This window comes from Equus asinus, chromosome 20 (genome assembly GCF_041296235.1).
Source record: "Equus asinus isolate D_3611 breed Donkey chromosome 20, EquAss-T2T_v2, whole genome shotgun sequence".
Taxonomy (NCBI): Eukaryota; Metazoa; Chordata; class Mammalia; order Perissodactyla; family Equidae; genus Equus; species Equus asinus.
In genome coordinates this window covers 54,399,264-54,418,827 of record NC_091809.1, presented here as the reverse complement: position 1 = coordinate 54,418,827, position 19,564 = coordinate 54,399,264, and the positions used below count along the sequence as shown (strand labels likewise).

General features: G+C 37.3%; 1 protein-coding gene across 2 annotated transcripts in view; it reads left to right on the top strand.

Moving 5' to 3' along the window:
• The window catches only part of DDX10 (DEAD-box helicase 10), a 277,654-nt gene extending 258,829 nt beyond the window's left edge, over positions 1 to 18,825 (top strand). The window contains exon 19 of one of the 2 annotated variants that reach the window (XR_011495704.1): positions 17,715 to 18,397. Coding sequence is in view for 1 of the 2 variants with exons in the window: in XM_014844397.3 (XP_014699883.1) it covers positions 17,715 to 17,892 (178 nt within the window). In the remaining variant the exon portion in view is untranslated. Of the gene's footprint in view, positions 1 to 17,714 lie in introns of both variants that reach the window. The other variant, XM_014844397.3, reaches the window with a different exon arrangement.
• Positions 18,826 to 19,564: the final 739 nt, after the last annotated feature.

Here is a 19,564-nt window from a genome sequence, read left to right as displayed (position 1 = left end):
TGAAAATATGCTGCTAAGACCGATGTCAAAGAGCATACTGCCTATGTTTTCCTCCAGAAGTTTCATGGTTTTGGGTCTTACATTCAAGTCTTTAATCCATTTTGAGTTGATTTTTGTGGATGATGTAAGGTAATGGTCTACTTTCATTCTTTTGCATGTGGCTGTCCAGTTTTCCCAACACTATTTGTTGAAGAGACTCTCCTTTCTCCATTGTATGCTCTTGGCTCCCTTGTCGAATATTAGCTGTCCATAAATGTGTGGGTTTACTTCTGGGCTCTCGATTCCATTCCATTGATCTGTGTGTCTGTTTTTGTGCCAGTACCATGCTGTGTTGGTTACTGTGGCTTTGTAGTATATTTTGAAATCTGGGTGTGTGATACCTCCAGCTTTGTTCTTTTTTCTCAAGAATCCTTTGGCTATTTGGGGTTTTTTGTTGCCACATATAAATTTTAGGATTCTTTGTTCTATTTCTGTGAAGTGTGTCATTGGGATTCTGATTGAGATTGCTTTGAATCTGTAGATTGCTTTAGGTAGTATGAACATTTTAACTATGTTTATTTTTCTGGAAAGTCCGTGCACATTGAATATCTTTCCTTTTCTTTATGTCATCATTGATTTCTTTCAGTAATGCCTTATAGTTTTCATTGTATAAACCTTCACCTCCATGGTTGAATTTATTCCTAAATATTTTATTCTTTTTGTTGCAATTATAAATGGTATTGTATTCTTGAGTTTCCTGTTAGTTTCTTATTAGAGTATAGAAATGCAAGTGATTTTTGTAAGTTGATTTTGTACCCTGCAACTTTGTTGCAGTTGTTGATTGTTTCTTAGGGTTTTCTGTATATAGAATCACGTCATCTGCCACAGCAAGAGTTGCACTTCTTCCTTGCCAGTTTGGATACCATTTATTTCTTTTTCTTGCCTAATTGTTCTGGGCAAAATCTCCAGTACTATGTTGAATAAGAGTGGAGAAAGTGGGCACCCTTGTTGTTCCAGTTTTTAGAGGGACAGCTTTCAGTTTTTCACCATTGAGTATGATTTTAGCTGTGAGTTTGTCATGTATGGCCTTTATTATGTTGAGGTACTTTCCTTCTCTTGCCATTTTGTTAAGAGTTTTTATCATAAATGGATGTTTGATCTTGTCAAATGCTTTCTCCATCTACTGAGATGATCATGTGGTTTTTATTCCTCATTTTGTTAATGTGGTGTATCACAATTGATTGATTTGCAGATGTTGAACCATCCCTCCGTCATCACTGCTGTGAATCCCACTTGATCATGGTGTTTGAGCCTTTTAATTTATTGCTGTATTCAGTTTGCCGATATTTTGTTAAGGATTTTTGCATTTATGTTTATCGGGGATAAAGCCCTGTAATTTTCCTTCTTTGTGTTGTCCTTGTCTGACTTTAGATTCAGGGTGATGTTGGCCTATTAGAATGAGTTAGAAAGTATTCCGTCTTCTTCAATTTTTTGGAATAGTTTGAGAAAGATAGGTATTAAATATTCTTTGAATATTTGGTAGAATTCTCCAGAGAAACCATCTGGTCCTAGAGTTTTGTTTTTGATTACTGTTTCAATCTCTTTACTTGTGATTGATCTATTCAGATTCTCTCAGTTTTGGGAGGTTGTAGGACTCAAAGAGTTTATCCATTTCTTCTCAATTGTCCAATTTGTTAGCCTATAGTTTTTAATCATAGCCTCGTTTTTTTTTTTCTGTCATATCCATTGTAATTTCTCATCTTTCTAATTTTATTTATTTGAACTTTCTTTTTTTTTCTTTGTGAGTCTGGCTAAGGGTTTGTCAATTTTTTTTATCTTCTCAGAGAACCATCTCTTTGTTTCAGTGATCCTTTTTAATGTTTTTTTGGTTTCAATTTCATTTATTTCTTCCTGATTTTGATTATTTCCCTCCTTCTGCTAACTTTTGGCTTTGTTTGTTCTTCTTTTTCTAGTTCTGTTAGGTGTAGTTTAAGATTACTTATTTGAAATTTTTGCTGTTTGTTAAAATGGGCCTGAATTGCTATGAATTTCCCTCTTAGGACCACTCTTGCTGCATCCTATATATGAGTTGGTATGGTGTATTTTCATTTTCGTTTGTCTCCAGATATTTTTTGATTTCTCCTTTAATTTCTTCATTGATCCCTTGTTTGTTCAGTAGCACATTGTTTAGTCTCCATATCTTTGTTCCCTTCTCAGATTTTTTCTTGTAGTTGATTTCTAGTTTCATAACATTATGCTCAAAAAAGATGCTTGAAATGATTCTGCTCTTTCTAAATTTGTTGAGGCTTGCCTTGTTTCCCTACATATAGTCTGTCTTTGAGAATGTTCCATGTGTACTTGAGAAGAATGTGTATTCTGCTGTTTTTGGATGGTGTGTTCTATATGTATCTGTTAAGTCCACCTGGTCTAATTTTTCGCTTAATTCCACTGTTTCCTTGTTGACTTTGTGTTTGGATGATCTATCCATTGATGTAAGTGGGATGTTCAGGTCTCCTACTATTGTGTTGCTGTTAATCTCTCTGTTTAGGTTTGTCAGGAGTGGCTTTTTATGTACTTTGGAGCTCCTGTGGTAGGTACATATATAAGTGTTGTGTCCTCTTGGTGGAGGACATTATCCTTATATACTGCCTCTCTTTGTCACTTATTGCCTTTTTTATGAAGTACAAAGTTCCATGAACTATCAAATTTCATAGAGCTTCTACCAGAACTTAACATGAATTGTGGGTGACAAGAGGAGTTAATTTGCTTAAATTTCATTAAATTGTGTTTCTTTTGTCTTTCTCCCTTTGCCATTGCCCTCAAAACAAAATAAAAAAAGAATATCCTGTGTATGGATAGCATAAATGGAGAAACTTCCAAGGCAGATTGTTTGGGTGTGGTGGAGTGGGGACAGGCAGTATTATTTGCCTTAGGACTTTTAGGGGAAAGGTTGCTACCCATTGAGGAAGGAAGTTGTTATTTTTGCGGGTGAGGGTTGGGATGGAAGACATACTTTGGGAAATTTGGAGTTTAGGGAACTCTCTGCTTGACCTTACTTGAAGTCTCATTTTTTGCCCTGGGCTTTCAACTCCTCTGTCATTTAGCCACCCATTGTATAACTGTCACTTAGTGACAGTTACTAGTTGTCATTTTTCAGAAATGCTAGGTTCTCTAAGAAGATGGATGAATAGCTCAGGATGCCATGGGGCCAAGATGAACCACCTAGCAAGGATGATGAACCACCTAGTAGGATTCTCATGGCTACTGCCCTGATTCTGGTGCACAGGAAGTTTGTTTTCACTGACAAGACCATAGAGGATGACACTTTCTTAGGGCTATCCTTTTCATTTCACTTTTTGCTTCATGTAGAATGCATTCATTCCTAATCACTAGATAATATTCCATCATTTACTTACACCATAATTTCCTTATTCTTAGAATTTTAGGTTGTACCCATGTTTAGGTTTTTGGTTTTTGTTGTTTGATTTTGTTTCCACCATTTAAGTAATTCTTCAATGGGAAACTTTGTTAAAGGTTGGATTTTCTCTCTTGAAATCTTTTGAAGGACTAATGAAGAGTAAGACTGAAACTGTAAAACTTAATTTTGCCAGATAGCTGCAACATTGAGGAGATGCTTGGATAGGTGATGATCTTGAATATTGAAAACTAATCAGTAAAAGTAGTTTGAAGAGAGAGGTTGATGTGCTTCTGGGGAGCACAAAATGTTCTACGTACAGATTAGTAGTAAGAAAAAGGAATAATATAAACCCAACTTGTATGGGTGTTTAAATTTTTTTTTAATCTAGAAGAGAAATAATTACATCTTCTAAATTGCTGCAAAGCAGGGATTCTTAACTTGGGCTCTATGGGTGAGCTTTACGGGAATCTATAGTATCTTGAAATTTTTGGCAAAATAGTGGTGTGGGTGTGCATGCAGCATAGACACTCCCATGCATTTATCTGGAAAAGGAGTTCAGAGTTTTTCATCAGATTCTCAAGTGGGTTTATGAACCAAAAAGTAGAGATCGGAAGGCCAAAACTTTTTGCCAGTCCAAAATGATGTGTGTGCATTTTGCAGAAGGAAACATGTACGTGGATTAGTGATGTGATGTGCAGTCTTCTACCTTCTGTTACTTCTCACCATCCCCAACTGTTTCTGATTATTAGAATTCTGATCTAAGAGAACGTCTTCTCTTCTGCTCTTGCAGTTATGTTTGTAATGAACTCTGAGCCCATCAGTCTTTCCTTTGACTAACTTGTTTTCACAAGGGATGTGGTAACATTTTCAGTTTCATTTCTGTATGTGGTAGCCTTCACCATCAGAAGGAAGCTGGGCAGATTTTATGGAATGTACTGCAGTAATTAATCTTCATTAGGACTGTTGCCATCGCCTTGTAAATTAAAGTTTATGGTAAGGGGAAAAGTTTCTGGCACAAGACCAGAGTGCCAGTACTTAAGGATAGAGATAAAGATTTCCAACAGTTTTTCTTAATGCTCCCAGGCTCATTTATTATTAGCTTAAAATTCTTGAGGAAAAAATATAAGCCACATTTATTGATACAAATGCAAGAAAGAGTTTTATACAAATAGGAGTATAAACTGGACATTCAGTTGCTGAACTAAAGGTAGCTTTCCACACACAATTTGGCAGCATGTTGTAAAAGAATACCCAAGGGTTTCTGTGTGAGAATATTCACTGTTCTCTCCCAGTCCTTAGCTTGCTTGCAGCTAGGTCAGTCGGCAATTTCACCTGATTTCTGTTCTTTGCATTCGAAAAGAAAAAAAAGCAAGAGGTTGAAAAATTGTACAGAAACTATAGTAAAGGGAGTCTGCTTTCTTCCAGCAGCCCCCTGTCCCGGCTTTTGTTAGGTTTCTGAATAGGCTTGTATAGTGATGTTGATCCTCCATTTTATGATGTAACACAAAACTTGCACACCCTTCGCTGTACATGAATAAACCCAACTGCTACAGAAGTTAGGGGCTCTAAGACGAGGCATCATAACACTTTCTGTCTGCACGGTCTCGTTTTCCAGTGTCGGGCTTCTGAATCCCCAGTGACTTTGGTTGCCATTTTATAACTTACTTATTACAACTGCTTGCCCCAGCACGCTTGGAATTTCAGTGCTCACGCCACTACATTATTTCTGTAAAGTCCTGCATACATCAGGGAAGAAGTTGACAGGTTTTCCCAGCAGATCTTTTTCTTCTATAGTGCCTTGGCCGTAATCATATCAGACAGCACTTGGAATGTTCTTGAGGCTTGGAGTATTGGTTCTAGTTGCAGCGTCCTTGTAGCCCAGGGAATGTGGTTTCTAGTTTACAGAGGACATTCTGTCCTCTTTTTATGGAGTTAATTCACAGATCAATTGTTTAAAGTATGCTGTTTAACAATGAGCTATCTTCCTCTTCATGGCAGATAGTAATGATTACGTTCTTCTTCTTCTTGTAACGTATCATTTGTCCCATCCCTTTCCACATCTGTAAGTCTGTTGGCTAAAGCTTCCTAAGGGTCAGAGAAAGAATTAAAGTAAATGAAGTGGAATAAGACCTACTGGTTTCTCCTACATGGGAAAATATTATGTCACTGAATCAGTCTCTCTCCTTTGCCTTTCTGTATCGATATATAGGAATTTAAGCTGTGCTTCTCGCAGGATGGTCTCAGAAGCATCTATATTACAAAAATAGTTGCTCAAGCAGGTATAAGTTGAATTGTATGAAGGTCTGTGAACCAAGAGACTGAATGCCTTGCCCACATGCACCACTGCATATAGTTTGGGAATATTGATCTGCGTGCCATATTATCGTAAACTTTGTAACATGCAGAGAAATAGGAATTTTGTGAAATTAAGTCTGTATTAGAACAAAGGCAGGCTACTTGGCCCTGTGGGAAAATAGCTTTTGGAGTCAGATAGACAGACCTGAGTTTGAATCTTACTTTCTTCTACATGTTGTGGACCATGAGCAAGTTACTTACTCTCTTTGACTCTGAGTTTTCTCATCAGTCAAATGAAGATAATTCTTGCTTTGCAAGGTTATTGTGAAGACCTAATGAGGGTAAAAAAAGAAAACAGAGTATGATGCATAGTAGGGTCATAAGTATATGGTAATTTTAATTACTAAAAGCAAAACTATAAGGCTAGCCCTGGTGGCCTAGTGGTTAAATTCTGTGTGCTCTGCCTTGGTGTCCTGAGTTCAGATCCTGGGTGTGGACCTATACCACTCATCTGTTAGCAGGGCCATGCTGTGGCAGCGGCTCGCATAAAAAAGAACAAAAGAGGAAGATTGGTAACAGATGTTAATTCAGGGGGAATCTTCCTTAGCCAAAAAAAAAAAAAAAAAAAATCAAAGCTGTGGGAGTTGAGTATATACCTTTACAAGAATAGAATTTAATGTCCTCTGATCCTGCTTTCTGTTTTCTTCCACATCAAAATCATTCCTTCAGTCCCCAGATTTACAATGTGGCAGCCTCTCTGTTCAAAACAGTCTGCAAAAATATACTACAGACTAGGTTGAAATGATGAATGATACAGTGAAAGTAATTTCATGTAACATATCCTATTCTACACATGGATAGACTCGCTCCAATTCTACATGTGGATAGAGTGTCCATTTTACCAAATTAGAGTGTGAGAAATGCCCTTACCTATCTGTTCTCCTTTGACGTTCCCATTATCCAGGCATGCAATAAACTGAAAGTTTACTATGTGCCTGGTATACAGCAATAAATAAGAGAGACTAGATCCCAGTCCTCACAAAGCTTACACTCAAGTGAGGGAGACAGACTATTAAGAAGTAAACAAAAAATAGAAAAGAGATGGTGATGGAGGGCCATGAAAGTGATAACTGTAGAATAATGAGAGAGGAATCGGGAGAGTTCACTGTATGTGAGGTGGTTAGAAAAAATATCTCTGAGCTGAGACCTGAAGCATTATTAAAAGGTTTTTCTTTAAGTAAAGAGGGAATAATTCATCCTAATGTTCTAACCATGAATTGCTTGGGCAATTATTAAAATTTAAATATATACCCTAATAGCATAATTATAACTATACAATTATGTACATTCCTGCCGGAGGAGATTCCTTGCCTCTTTTTCATCCCATCATCCTTCAGCTATGTGTCTGACTGTAATGCTATTTGATTTCATGGAAGGTGATCAGGATAAGAAACAGCTGCTATTCTAGTCCACAAAGTGGCAACTCATTAGAAAGGAGTATGGCAGCATGGAGTTCATCAGAATAAGTGAGTGAACTTGAGATGATCTGAGGGCTGCAATGGAAGACTGGAAAGTAATTTAGGATTTTTATGAATTAAAGCAACATGTAGTTCTTTGGGGATGAGGAGAAAACTCTAATGTATTTTATGCTTAATAATTTAAGTTATGTGTTGATGGCATATGAATTCTTTTGAACTATTTGAATTTTTTATTAATAGACTATTTTTTTTAGCAATTTCCATTTTTATGGTAAAAATTGAACAAAAAGTCGAGTTTCCATATACTACCCCCCGCCCATACACAGTCTTTTCTATTGTCAGCATCCTGCACCAAAGTGGTACATTTGTTATCCTTGATGGACCTATGTTGACACATCATTATCACCCAAAGTCCGTAGTTTATATTAGTGTTTACTCTGTTGTACGTTCTGTGGATTTTGACAAATATATAATGGCGTATATCTACCATTATAGTATCATACAGAGTATTTTCACTGCCCTAAAAATTCCCTGTCCTCCGCCTATTCATCCCTTTCTCCTTTTTCTCTCCCTGCCTCCCAGCCCCTGGAAACCACTGGTCTTTTTACTATATCCATAGTGTTGCCTCTTCTAGAATGCCATATAGTTGAAAGCATACAGTGTGTAGTCCTTTCAGATTGATTTCTTTCACTTAGCAATATGCTTTCAAAGTTCTTTCATGTCTTTTCAGGGCCTGATAGTTCATTTCTTTTTATCACTGAGTAATATTGCATTATATAGATGTGCTACAGTTTGTTTATCTGTTCACCTGTTGAAAGACTTCTTGGTTAATTCCTAGTTTTAGCAATTATGAATATTTAGCTATAATTATGAATTATAATTATGAATTATGAATATTTAGCTAAATTATGAATATAGCTGCTGTAAACATTCATGTGCATGTTTTTGTGTGGACATAAATTTTCAATTCCTTGCTAGTAATCAATGAGAGTTCCTGTTGCTCCACATCTTTGCCAGCATTTTGTGTTGTCTGTGTTTTATATTTTTGTCATTCTAGAAGAATTTTTATAGTTTGAAGAAAACTGTTTTTAGATTTTAAAGTACAGTATACTTATATATTGTGAAATGATTGCCATCCTACTGTTAGCTAATACCATCACATACCATTTGTGTGTGTATGTGGTGAGAACAGTTAGATCTACTGTCTTAGCAGCCTTCAAGTATCTAACAGTGCTGTTAACTATAATCATCACGCTATACACTGGATCCCCAGAACTTATTCATCTTATAACTGGGAGTTTGTACCCTTTGATCTATATCTCCCCATTTCCTCCACCCCCTAGCCCTTGGTAACCACCATTCTACTCTCTGTTTCTTCAAGTTTGGTTTTTTTAGATTCCGCATATAGGTGATATACTGTGTTTGTCTTTCTCTGTTTGACTTATTTCACTTAGTGTAGTGCCCTCAGAGTACAGTGCATCCATTTTGTCATAATGGCAAGGTTTCCTTTTTTCTCATGGCTGAATAATATACGTGTGTGTGTGTGTGTGTGTGTGTGTGTGTGTAGCACCTCTTCTTTATCCATTTATCCACTGATGGACTCTTACGTTGTTTCCATATCTTGGCTTTTGTGAATAATGCTGCAATGAACATGGGAGTCCAGACATCTCTTCAAGATCATGATCTCATTTCCTTTGGATGTATACCCAGAAGTGGGATTGCTGGATCGTATGATAGTCCTATTTTTAATTTTTTGAGAAACCACAATATTGTTTTCCATAGTGGCTATGCCAATTTATAATTCCACCAGCAGTTTACAAGGGTTCTCTTTTCTCCACATCCTTACCAGCATTTGTTATCTCCTATCTTTTTGTCAAAAGCCATTCTAACAGATGTGAGGTGATATTTCATTGTGGTTTTTGATTTGCATTTCCCTGATGCTTACTGATGTTGAGCATTTTTTCATATACCTGTTGGCCATCTGCATGTCTTTGGAAAAATGTCTATTCTGTTCTTACGCCCATTTTTTAATTAGATTGTTTGGGGGTTTTTTTGCTATTGAGTTGCCTGAGTTCCTTATATATTTTGGATATTAACCTCTTATCGGATACATGGGTTACAAATGTTTTCTTCCATTCTGTAGGTTGCCTTTTCAGTTTGTTGATTGCTTCTTTTATGTGCAGAGCTTTCTAGTTTGATGTAGTCCCAGTTATTTATTTTTGCTTTTGTTGCTTGTGCAAAAAACAAAACAGTGGTGTCATATCCAAAAGATCATTGGAACACATATGTCAAGGAACTTTATCCTTACATTTTCTTCTAGGAGTTTTATGGTTGTAGGTTTTATGTTTAAGCCTTTAATCCATTTCAAGTTCATTTTGTGAGTGGTGTAAGATAGGAGTCCAGTTTCTTTCTTCTGCATGTGATTATCTAGTTTTTCCAGTACCATTTGTTGAAGAGATGGTCTTTTCTCCGTTTGAGTATTCTTGGCTCCCATATGCAAGGGTTTATTTCTGGACTCTCAGTTCTGTTTCATTGGTCTGTGTGTCTGTTTTCATGCTATCACAATACTGTTGTGATTACTGTAGCTTTGTAATGTAGTTTGAAATCAGGAAGTGTGACGCCGCCAGCTTTGTTCTTTCTTAGGATTGCTTTGGCTATTTTTGGGTCTTTTGTGATTTCACACAAATTTTAGGATTGTTTTTTATATTTCTGTGAAAAATGTCTTTGGGATTTTGATAGAGATTGCATTGAATCTATAGATGACTTTGGGAAGTATGGACATTTTAAAATATTAAGTCTTCTGTTCCATGAACACTGGGTATCTTTCCATTTATTTGTGTCTTCTTCAATTTCTTTCATCAAAGGCTTATAGTTTTCAGTGTACAGACATTTCACCTCCTTGGCTAAATTTATTCCTAAGTGTTTTATTGTTTTTGATGCTACTGTGAATGGGATACTTTTCTTTATTTCTTTTTCAGATAATTCACTGGTAGTATATAGAAACACTACTAATTTATGTATCCTGCAACTTTACTGAATTCATTGATTAGTTCTAAAAGATTTTGTTGGAGTCTTGAGGATTTTGTGTATCATAAGATCATATCATTTGCAAACAATGACAATTTTACTTCCTCCTTTCTGATTTGGATGTCTTTCATTTCGTTTTCTTGCCTAATTCCCTGGCTGGAACATCCAGTGCTATGTTGAATAGGAGTGGTGAGAGTGGGTATCCTTGTCTTATTCCTGATCTTAGAGGAAAAGCTTTCAGCTTTTCACCAGTGAGTATGATGTTAGCTGTGGGCTTGTCATATAGAGTATTATGGTGAGATACTTTCCTTCTATACCTGATTTATTCAGAGTTTTTATCATGAATTGATGTTGAATTTTATCAAATGCTTTTTCTGCATCTATTGAGATGATTGTGATTTTTAACTTTTATTTTATTAATGTGGTGAATCACCTTTATTGGGGGGGGGTATATTGAACCATCCTTGCATCCCCAGGATAAATCCCACTTGATCATGGTGTATAATCCTTTTAATGTGCTGTTGAATTCAGTTTGCTAATATTATGTTCAGAATTTTTGCATCTGTATTCATGAGGGATATTGACTTATAGTTTTTTTTCCTTTTAATATCCTTCGCTGTCTTTGGTATCAAGGTAATGCTGGCCTTGTAAAATGAATGTGGAAATGTTCCTTCCTCTTGTTTTTTGAAAGAGTTTGAGAAGGATTAGTATTATTCCTTCTCTAAATGTTTGGTAGAATTCACCAATGAGGCCGTCTGGTCCTGGGCTTTTGTTTGTTGGGAGGTTGTGATTACTGATTCAGTTTCCTCATTCATTATGGGGTCTTCAGACTTTTCTATTCCTTCATGGTTCAGTCTCGGCAGGTTGTATGTTTCTAGGAATTTATCCATTTCTTCTAGTTTATCTAATTTGTTGGCATATAATTGTTCACAGTAGTCTCACAGCCCTTTGTATTTGTGTGGTATCAGTTGTAATGTTTGCTCTTTAGTTTTTTATTTTGAGTCTTCTCTCTTTTTTTTCCTAGTCTAGCTAAAGTTTTGTCAGCTTTATCTTTTTGAAAAACTAGTTTGAGTTTCATTGATCTTTTCTGGTCTCTATTTCATTTATTTCTACTCTGATCTTTGTCATTTCCTTCCTTCTGCCAACTTTGGACTTAGTTTGTTCTTTTCTTGTTCCTTGAGGTATAAAGTGAGGTGATTTATTTTGAGATCTTTTTAGATGACTAACATCTTTTATCAGTCTTCCTTTTTGCTTGAGGAAGATTATCACCGAGCTAACATCTGTGCCAATCTTCCTCTATTTTCTCTGTGGGATGCTACCATAGCATAGCTTGATAAGCAATGTGTAGGTCTGCACCGGAATCTGAACCTGCGAACCCTGGGCTGCCAAAGCAGAGAGCACGAACTTAACCACTATGCCACTGGGCTGGCCCCTCGAGATATTTTTTGATTTCTCTTTTGATTTCATCTTGAACCCATTAGTTGTTCAGTATTGTGTTAATTTCCACATATTTGTGCATTTTCCCATTTCTTCCTGTTATTGATTTCTAGTTTCATACCATTGTGGTTGGAAAAGATACTTGGTATGATTTCAGTATTCTTAAATTTGCTAACACTCATTATGTGATCTATCATATGATCTATCCTGAAGAATGTTCCATGTGTGCTTGAGAAGAATGTTTATTCTGCTGCTTTCGAGTGGAGTGTTCCGTATATATGTGGTAGCTCCATTTGGTCTAAAGTATAGTTCAGATCCAACATTTTTTTTTTTATTGATTATCTGTCTGTATTATCTAGCCATTGTTGAAAGCAGGGTATTAAAGTCCCCTACTATTATTGTATTATTGTTTGTTTCTCCCTTCAGATCTGTTAGTATTTGCTTAATATATTGTAGTGTTCCAATGTTGAGTCTGTGTTTATGATTGTTATATGCTCTTAATGAATTGACCCCTTTTTCATTATATAATGATCTACTGTGTGTCTTATTACTGTTTTTGACTTGAAGTCTATTTTGTCTACTATAAGTTTAGCTACCTCTGTTCTCTCTTGATTTCCACTTGCGTGGAATATCTTTGCCAACCTTCATTTTGAGCCTATGTGTGTCCTTAAAACTGAAATGAATCTCTTATAGGCAGTGTATAGTTAGGTCTTGTTCTTTTTATCCATGTTTTTATCCATTCTTCCACTCCATACCTTTTGATTGGAGAATTTAATCCATTTAATTTAATTATTTATAGATAAGGACTACTAATACCATCTTATTGTTTTCTGGCTGTTTCATAGTTCTCGTGTTCCTTTCTTCCTCTCTTGCTGCTTTCTTTGTGAATCAATGATTTTCTGTAGTGGTGTGCTTTGATTCCCTTATCTTTTGCGGATCTATTGTAGGTTTTTGCTTTGTGGTTACCATAAGGATTACATAAAATATCTTGTAGATGTAACAGTCTATTTTATGCTAATAACAACTTAACTTTGATTGCGTACAAAATCTCTGCCATTTTAATACCTAGAGTTATTTTTAACGCCCTTGTCCTTTAACCTCTATACTAGAGTTAAGTGGTGTACACATCACCATATTAAAATATTAGAATATTCAGAATTTGACTATACTTTATATGAAAGTGGATATTTTCATATATTTTCATGTTACTAATTAGCATCCTTTCATTTTTACCTTGAACTCCTTTCAGCATTTCTTGTAAGGCAGGTCTAGTGGTTATGAACAACCCCAGCTTTTGGTTGTCTGGGTTAGTCTTTATCTCCTCTTCATTTCTAAAGGACACCTTTGCCAGGTAAAGTACTCTTGATTGGCAGGGTTTTTCCCCCCTTTTACTGTTTGGAATAGATCATCTCACTCTCTCCTGGACTGCAAGTTTTCTGTTGAGAAATCCACTGATAGACTTATGGGGGTTCCCTTGTATGTTACAAGCTGCTTTTCTCTTGCTGTTTTTAAGATTCTGGCTGTGTCATTATTTTTGACAGTTTTATTGTGTCTTGGAGAAGATCTCTTTAAGTTAAATTTGTTTGGGGACCTTTGAGCTTCATGAACTTGGATATATAAATCTCTCACCAGATTTGAGTTCTCACCTATTATTTCTTTAAATAATCTTTCTGCCCCTTTAACCTTCTCTCCTTCTTCTGGGACTTCAATAATTCACAAATTAATTCTTTGAGGATATGCCATAGATCCTATAGGCTTTCTTCACTCTTTTTTTATTGTTCTCTGACAGATAATTTCAAAGTTCCTATCTTCTAACTCACAAATTCTTTCTTCTGCTTGATCCATTCTGATGTTGATGCTCTCTTTCACAGTTTTCATTTCATTCATTGTATTTTTCAGCCTCAGAATTTCTTAGTTCTTTTTTGTGATCTGTCTCTTTGTTAAACTTCTCATTTTGTTCACTGATTGTTTTTCTGATGTCACTGAATTTTCTTTCTGTTTTTTCATGTTAACTCATTGAGCTTCTTTAAAACAGTTATTTTGAATTCCATATTGGATTAAATTACAGATCTCTTTGTCTGTGGAATTGGTTACTGGAAGATTATTGTCATACTTTGGTGGTGTCATGTTTCCTTGATTTTCCATTTTCATTGAAGTTTTCAATTGCTATTTTTGCATTTGCAGTAGGAGTCACCTCCTCCAGTCTTTCCTAACTGCCTTCAGGAAAGAAATATCTCCTGTCACTTCTGCTAGGGATTCTGAGGATTTATTTGACCTTCTGTGGATATGCCTGCTCCACACTTTTTGCTCCCTCTTGTGGCAGAATTCTTAAGCTTGTATGCCTTCTCTCAATTCTGCAACACACCAGATCAAGTCCTGACAGCTTCCCTTTGTTTTCCCAAGGGTGACACTAAAGCTGAAGTTTGTGGTCTCTCCCTGGCCTGAAGATTGAGGTTGGCTCTCTGCATATGCTCACTAGCCATCTGCCTAAGCTCCCTCTCACCACCCCTCTCTGTAGCCTGCACAGGGAGCTGACCAGGGTGTGTATGGGTGAGGCATGTGGAGTGCTGATGATGCCTGTCGACTAATTGGAAGGATTCACAGGCAAGGCGTCCCCAGCGGTTTATGGGCAGGCTCCTTTTGGTGTCTGTGATGCAGTTAGTAGGATCTGCATCCCTTTAATTCCCTCAGAGAGTTCTGTCTGCTGCTCCCCCGTCTCTTCCTGACCCCCAGTTATGCAGCTCATGATTTAGTACTCTGTGAGCAGGGTGGGAGGGGGGAGATGCAGTAAGAGAAATTGGCCTCTTTGGCAGCGTTCCACATAGCTAGGGAGCTGGGTGCTCACTCACATCTTCTCACTTTCCTCCATGGGAGAAATCACAGGCAAGGAACATCTCTCTTGGCCCTGAGCTATGCCGCCTTGGGGGCTGTGAATAAAGTCAGACTGTTCCTCTTATTCTCTCTAATACATCCAAATTCATATTTTTTGCTCTATTGGTATGCTGGAATTTCTCCACTGGAAACCTGGACTTCCACAAAAACTCTCTCGTCCCTGGATGATTGTTCTCCCATGGCCAAGAGGGACTGGAGTTGGTTCATGGGCCATTGCCAGGTCCAAGGTCTCTGTGCCTATTACCAGATGCACAGTTGGGCGAGACGACCCCTGAGTCCCTTGGCATATAGTGCTGGATCTCACAGCTCCCACAAAGGCACTTTTGTCTGTTAAGGGATGCCAGATTGTTGTGAGGTAACATGAACAAGGACTGTCTTATTCAGCCATGTTGCTGACATCACTCTCTAGTGCCACACTATTTGGAAGAGGCATTTCTTTTTTCTTTTTCTTTTCTTTTTTTTTTTGTGGAAGGTTAGTCCTGAGGTAACTGTTGCCAATCCTCTTCTTTTTGCCGAGGAAGACTGGCCCTGAACTAACATCCATGCCCATCTTCCTCTACTTTATATGTGGGATGCCTACCACAGCATGCCAAGTGGTGCCATGTCTGCACCCAGGATCCAAACCGGTGAACCCCAGGCCACCAAAGCGGAACATGCCCACTTAACGGCTGCGCCACCAGGCCGGCCCCAGAAGAGGCATTAGTTAAGAGACCAGATTGTGACCACATTTTGTTTTCTGCTTACTAAATGTTTTCTAGATTGATTACATTATCCCCCTTTTGGGGTAATTACCTATAGGATATCTATAATATTATTTAATAATAATTAATTTGTTATATAAGTTACTACTTATTTGCTATGGAACATAGTATAAAATACCTTTCTAGAATTTGAATTGGTCCACAAAGCAGCTAATTGTGAAAATATTTGGGCTACATAAATTTCCCGTCTTCCTTTTATTAGCTGAACCAGCTTAATTTCCTACAGGGAGTATAATGTGCAGGAGCACATTAATAAAGGATACATTAGTAAAGCCCACTACTTAGGTTTTTTCTGATGAGCTGCTCTGAGATGCACTGGAAGTACAAGCAGGAAAAAATAATTATTACCTTATACCAAATAAATCATAGCACTGTAATCCAGTGGAATTGGCACAGGACCAGACATACTCAGGCATATTTGGACTCAATGCTTTTTTTAAAGGCACCTTTCCACTAAGAATTGCTTTCTTTGCTGACTGAATTCCCATCATAGGAAACTCTTTCATGATCTTCTCTCCAGGCCTTTTAAAATGCAGTTATTTGAGGGTTTAAATAACCTCATAGTATTGCCTGGTTTGTCTTTCCTCCAAATGGTGAGAGAGAATGGCTGCTGAGTCAGGGCACTGGGCATTTCCAGGTGATAAATGGGGAAATTATTTACAGCTTTGCTTCAATCTGATCAAAAATGGATATCCAGATAGGCAGAATTACTTTGATCTTCAAGCTGTCTTAAGGAGTAATAGAGTCCATTGGAACTTGAGCAATTTGTTCTCCTTTGGAATGCATCATTTGCTTGAAATGTTTCTGTGATGATTTTCTCTTTTTTTTTTTTTTTGGCTGTTTATAATGTTAATGTAAGTATTTATTTGAAAGGGAATCATTTATAGGCAGAAAAGAAACTAACATGCATTGAGCACTACTATGTTCTTACACTTATATAATTTCATTTAATTCTTACAACAGTTCTACTAAGTAAATTGTATAATCCCCATCTTTACAGGTAAGGAAACCAAGGCTTAGAAATGTTAGTGGAGATTGCCCAAGGTCTGACTGTGTCAATGCCAAAGCAATGCTCTTTCCACAGCTAATTCCTTCCATTAGTATCATCCAAATGTTGACTAAAGCAAGTCAACTCAAATTGCTTTCCATAGCCTGGCTGTGGAGCTGAATTTAGAGTTATTTACATCTGGGTTTGAATCCCATGTGTGTAATCTGGGTCCAGTCATTTAACCTCTTGTCATTGTAGAATGAGGCTAACGCTCTGTACACCAAGGACTTTCATGAAGATAAATGATGTAATCTATGTAAAGAATGTAGCACAGTGCCGGACCCTTAGTAAGCCCTTAATATATGGTTGCTACTGCATGGGTTTTTTATTTTGTTTTAATCTTGTATCCAATAATTGAATCATCTTTGAACATGATGATGATATCTCAAAATGTTTTGAGGATGTTTTCCTTTTTCTTCTATTTTTAATATATCTAGTGATTTCCTCTACCTTCTGAAATTAGCTTTATTTTTATGGTCTGTGCCTCAGGTGTGTGTAGAATACAGCAATAATGTTTATGTTTTCTTGACGCTATGAGTGGGTCTTAGATACATATTTTATTTTATTTTTATTTATTTATTTTTTTGAGGAAGATTAGCCCTGAGCTAACTACTGCCAGTCCTCCTCTTTTTGCTGAGGAAGACTGGCCCTGAGCTAACAGCCATTCTCATCTTCCTCTACTTTATACATGCGACGCCTACCACAGCATGGCATGCCAAGCAGTGCCATGTCTGCATCCAGGATCTGAACCGGTGAACCCCTGGCCGCCGAGGAGGAGAACGTGCAAACTTAACTACTGTGCCACCAGGCCGGCCTCTAGATACATATTTTAAATGGGGTAAATTTATATGAAGTCTTAAGTAATTTTTAATTTAACATTTTAGGTTCCAGTGTACTCATGATCTATATATCACAACTTAATGCAACAGATATTAGAATCAGTGCTTGGTATCCTGATATCTGTTAGCCCACAGACTGCTGTCTAAAGGATAACCTAACTTTAAGTAGAGATGATTTGATGTGGCAGGACAAGCACAGATTGGAGCCAGTCTGGAGCCAGACTATGGGCCTCTCATTGTCCTCAAATTGTGGATAATATAGCCATAGTTTCCTAGAATTATTCTGAGGATTGGATGAGACAGTCTGTTCAAACTACTCTGCACAGTTCCCAGTGCATATAGGCCCTCTCCCCCCATCCATTAATGGGAAGGTACTTATGATATAGATATCCTGAAGATGTTATGTTTCTTTCTCTCTTAATAATAATATCACTTTAGCAACTGTTATCGGTAATTTTGTCCTATTATAAATGTTTGGTTTCATAATAATGAATTTAATTATTTGTTTATAAAGTAAATCATTAAATTTGTTCCCACCAGTGATACCAAGAAGATGCAGGGAATGAGGAAAAGGAACAGCGGTGAAGTGGAAGACATGCGACCCACAAGTTCTAACAGAAAGAAGGCCAAGTGGGAAACCTTAGAGCCTTTGGATACAGGCCTGTCTTTAGCAGAGGATGAAGAGCTGGTGTTACATCTCCTAAAAAATCAAAGCTAGATACTTCCTGCTCTTGTCTTCTCCTTGAAATCTCTGGTCATGATTGTATGGACAAGAAGTTGAAAAAATGATTGGTTTTGGGAAACTTAGATAACATGAGTCCCATGCCCAAAGGACCCATTCTCCAGATAGAAGTGATCATATCTCTAAGCCCCTTTGACGGGATGTGCTTGCATCATCCAAGAGCAAACTCAGAGTGAGGGTGGATCATAAAATTTCCTGATCCCATTTTCCAGCATGTGCTGTGTTAGATTTTATCCATGGGTCCCTACATCTTGTCATTGGAAATGCTTCCTTTGTTTTAATGGCAAATTCTGGAGACCTTGTTTCATTGTTAGAAATTACTGTGTTGCTTACCTTACAGAAGTTTCTATGTACTGTTAAACAAAATTGCTCACAGTTTTGATTATTTAATATCTCTAAAGAGACTGAGTAAAATGGACCAGCCCTGAGAAAGAATGAGTATTTTTGAATTGAAATGATCAATAATAAACATATTTCCTATAAAATTGCTGTTTTCAACACGTCCGGTAATCTGAGAGCACTGTCAAGGGAAAGTTCTTAAGATTAAAATGCTTGGCGAATTCCTGAAATAGTAAATTTTTCATATTCCTAAATTAGCCCTCTTAAAGATACCATTTAACTTACATTTGCAGATTTGCTAGCTATCATTTATAAAATCTATAAAAGTCCTGAATCTGAAGACTTTGTGATCTAAAACCTGGTCTCTTGGCATATAGTAGCTTGTAGGCCTTCTGCAAATGTCTTGCAGCCATTTTTTCTAGCAAATGGAGGCCACCTCTGAGAGGCTGGGGAGAATAAGGCCAACACATCAAGGTGAGCAGAGTGAAGAGATGGAGAGAAAGCCCTGCTTCAACCAGATCCAGTCCTTGTACTTCCTAGTTATGGGTCAGTAAATTTCTGTTTGGTGTTAACTACTTTGAGGTGTATTCTGTCTCTGGTACTAAACGTATCCTGCCTTTAATATACACTATACTGTAGGAGATTTTAGTTTGCTGATTTTGAAAACTAACTAAAACATCAGGATAGTGTTGATAGAAAACTCAAGTAACAATGCATGGTAGATTATGTTATTGTTCAGCAAATATTCCCTCCAGCCCCCTCCTTCCCTATGGGAAGCATATTTTTTCCACATTGCTGATGATGTTGACCCTGTGACTTACTTTAGCCCTTGGAATGTGATGGAAGTAACTATGTGCTGGTTATAAGCAGAGGCTTTAAGATGCATTGATGTGTCCATCAGCCCTCTCGCTTCCACCTTGAGACCAACAGGGACCAAAGAGAGGACACTGCTTCAGTCTGGACATGAGAAGAGACGATGTGAAACAGACCTGCAACTCCACAGTCACCTCTCAAACTTGTGGAGCAAGAAATCCGCTGACACTTAGGGAGTTATCACAGAAAAACCTGACTAGTACACAAGGTGAGTGAAACACGTAACCAGTGAACAAGAGCATTCTTTCAATCAATAAATGTTAATAAATTCAGCACCTGCCATATTCCAGGCCCTGTACTTGTGAGAAATACAAACAGTTCCCTCCCCTGCTACCACATGGTGGAGGAAAAAGAGAAGCAAACTCATAATTTTAGTGCTTTGTGAAAGCAGGCAGAAAGAAGATTATTGTCTGAGGAGGAAGCTGTCCCTGGAGTG